Source organism: Cannabis sativa, chromosome 8, assembly GCF_029168945.1.
Source record: "Cannabis sativa cultivar Pink pepper isolate KNU-18-1 chromosome 8, ASM2916894v1, whole genome shotgun sequence".
Lineage (NCBI taxonomy): Eukaryota > Viridiplantae > Streptophyta > Magnoliopsida > Rosales > Cannabaceae > Cannabis > Cannabis sativa.
The window spans coordinates 15689430-15692267 of record NC_083608.1 but is presented as its reverse complement, the minus strand read 5'-3'; the positions used below and the strand labels follow the sequence as shown (position 1 = coordinate 15692267).

Here is a 2838-nt window from a genome sequence, read left to right as displayed (position 1 = left end):
TTAAATTTCTAACTCCATGAGTTAATACATTAGCCATGAATAAATATTTTCAAAGATCTGTGAGACTAATAGAGTTGAGACTTGTATATTTTTCGAAAGCATCTATGTGTTATGGTTTGTGATAAGAGGGTTCAAGTTTGGTACCCACACATTAAATAAAAATAAATTTATTCAAGGTAATTTTGTATAGTTCTTATTGGCTTGTTAGTAACATTTTATTTGAATACTTATGTAATTTTAAAGTTTTTGACATGGAAAATATCATGTTGACAAATTATTTTTCGCTTGAATTGCTATAGACTAACAATAAGCTAGTTAATGATTGTGATTAAGGCTCAAATTTATACATTTTAAGTTGTTAATTATGCACATAAAATTATGAATAAGTGAAAAAGACTATATGTGAATGCGAACACATTTAATCACAAATGTATCCATTATGAATAAACAGATAGAATATTTTGTTTTTGAGGCTCATTACAAATTCTTCTTTGTAGTGAGATTGAATACGAATACCTATATGGCAGTTCTATTCTAGTGTAGTTATATGCAAAGCAAGGTTGGACTGGACTAGCTTATTATTAGAGAATAAGAGCAAGTGATGAAAAAAAAAAATGCTCAAGTCAAGTGAATGAATTTGAATTTGAATTATTACTACATATAATTAACTCACAGTAAATACAGAATAAAGTACCAATGTAATATATATGGAAAAATGGGGTGGGAGGGTTGCAAGCATCATCGCAGCCTTGAGCAGATCTCAACTATGTTGGCACCTACTCAAACCACCAATCATGTGCATAAGCATAGCCCAACCCAAAACTTACAATTATTGTTCATTAATTAGTATACACAGTTCAAATACAAGCAATAGTCAATAACAAAACAAACAATGTAATAATATTGTATTCTAAATTCTGATGATGAGGAGGTTGGATTGGCTTGGCTTAAAGATTCATCTTCCAGACAGTAGTACGGCCAGAACCATCCCCTGTAAAAATCTGTCCTCCTGGACCCTTTTGAATTGTCCTGACTTCTTGTGTTGTGAAGAATCTACCTTTCTCTTCAAAGCTTGGCAATGCATACAGACGAACAGAATTATCATTACAAGAGCAAAGCAAAATGTTGTTTTGGTCATCAGATTCTTCTTTTTCTTTTGCATCACAAGTCTTAGGAGGGAGTGTTATCCCATTAAGTGCAAGAACACCCTGAAACAAACATATCATTACATATTATTATTATTATTGTAATTATAATTAGTAGTACTAAGTAATAGATTAATTAGGATGAATGAATGAATGCATACATGTCCTTCCTCATGGGTATAGACTGTCTCTACGTGGCCTTTCTCAGTGGTAGCCCAAATTTTGATAGTGCCATCCAATGAAGATGAGACTAAATAATATCCACAAAATGCAAGGGACATGACACCATCTGAATGACCTTTCAAGGTGGCCACACATTGTAAATTGTGATCCCACACCTACAAAACAATACAATATATATGATTATATATGTATGCAAGTAAAAGAGTAAGTAATGCAATATATATATATATTTATATGAGTATATGTACTACCTTGATTGTGTGGTCTAAAGAAGCTGAAAAAAGTCTGTTTCCACCATAACACAAACACACAACTGGACCTCCATGTTTCATGGAAGATGGAACACCAAGAGGGATGAAGGTTAGATTAGCAGTAGGAGAAGCTCCATCAGAGGAAGCTTGCCAAGCTAATATCTGACCACTTTGGGTACCAGCAAACAGAGTACCATTGACAACAGTCATACAGTTGACTTGACCAACAGGTCCCTCTCCATCAAGAGTGATTGTAATTTCAGGTCCAGTGGTAGCATTATTCTGAGTGTTCCAAACCTTGATTTCATTTGGGAGACCAATGAAAAGCCAAGGGCCTTCATTGATCAAACACCCAATTGGGACTCCAAAATTGATGACAGCAGTTGTTTTAGCAGTGTGGCAGTCCCAAATGTAAAGCTTACCATCGTAGCTTGTTGTGTAGAGTTTATCTCCAGAATTCGAATGAGGCAGAGCAATACCAGTCACCGCCTATAACGAGCCAATACCACATTTTCCAGAAGGAAGAAAGAAGGAACCATCATCCAATCCAATCCATGAATCCAATCTACGAATCCAATCCAAGAATCAAAAACAGTGAAAAGTAAAGAATGTAGCAAGAGTACCTTAGTGTGGCCGTGGAGATTTGCGAGGTAGGAGTAAAGATCACCCCGAGACCAAGAATGGACGAAACGACATCGACCCCCTCTGACACACCTCCCTTCAGCCCAAAATTTACACACTTTTTCCATTGATCCACTCTTTACATTCCCACTCACACTCTCACTCGCTCTTCGACGAAGATACGTAATACCCATATCTTCTCTTTCTCTCTCTTACTCTCAATCTCTCTCTCTTCTTCTTCTTCTTCTTCTTCTTCTTCTTCTTCTCTCTCTCTCTTCTCTTCTCTTCTTTGGCTCTCACCTTTGCTTTCTCTTTCTTTCGCAGTTTCTCAATAACTCTCCTCTGTATTTATACAAAGCATCCGCCGACTTACAAAAAAATCTATTTCCTTTTTAAAATTATTTCGTTTATTTGAATTTAAATTTCATTTTTCCTTTTTTAAAAATAAAATTATTATTATTATTATTAAAGAAAATGAAAATAATTAATATTTATATTTTCATTTTGATTCCACGTTTTTCTGATATTTCCTTTTTTTTTCTGATATTTTTATTGTTAGAGAAATTGATATTTACAGTTATCTTTTTTAAAAAATAGATATTTACAATTTTTTTTTGATGATAACAAATATTTACAAT

At 33.9% G+C, this 2838-nt stretch overlaps 1 protein-coding gene across 1 annotated transcript; it reads right to left on the bottom strand.

Moving 5' to 3' along the window:
* Positions 1–632: 632 nt before the first annotated feature.
* On the bottom strand, positions 633–2584 carry LOC115698582 (zinc finger CCCH domain-containing protein 48-like). Its single transcript, XM_030625685.2, has 4 exons — positions 2203–2584; positions 1580–2068; positions 1307–1483; positions 633–1208 (listed from the first exon to the last, which is right to left on the bottom strand). Exons 1-4 carry the CDS (start codon positions 2392–2394, stop codon positions 948–950), a joined length of 1119 nt encoding a protein of 372 aa, XP_030481545.2. The 5' UTR covers positions 2395–2584; the 3' UTR covers positions 633–947.
* Positions 2585–2838: the final 254 nt, after the last annotated feature.

What these genes read in the sequence shown, in the direction of transcription:
- LOC115698582 (XM_030625685.2), bottom strand. Translation starts at nt 2,394, where the DNA reads ATGGGTATTACGTATCTTCGTCGAAGAGCGAGTGAGAGTGTGAGTGGG. An exon ending in CTTTAGACCACACAATCAAG is followed by an intron (nt 1,484 to 1,579) that starts GTAGTACATATA and finishes ATTGTTTTGTAG; the next exon opens with GTGTGGGATCACAATTTACA. An exon ending in ATACCCATGAGGAAGGACAT is followed by an intron (nt 1,209 to 1,306) that starts GTATGCATTCAT and finishes TGTTTGTTTCAG; the next exon opens with GGTGTTCTTGCACTTAATGG.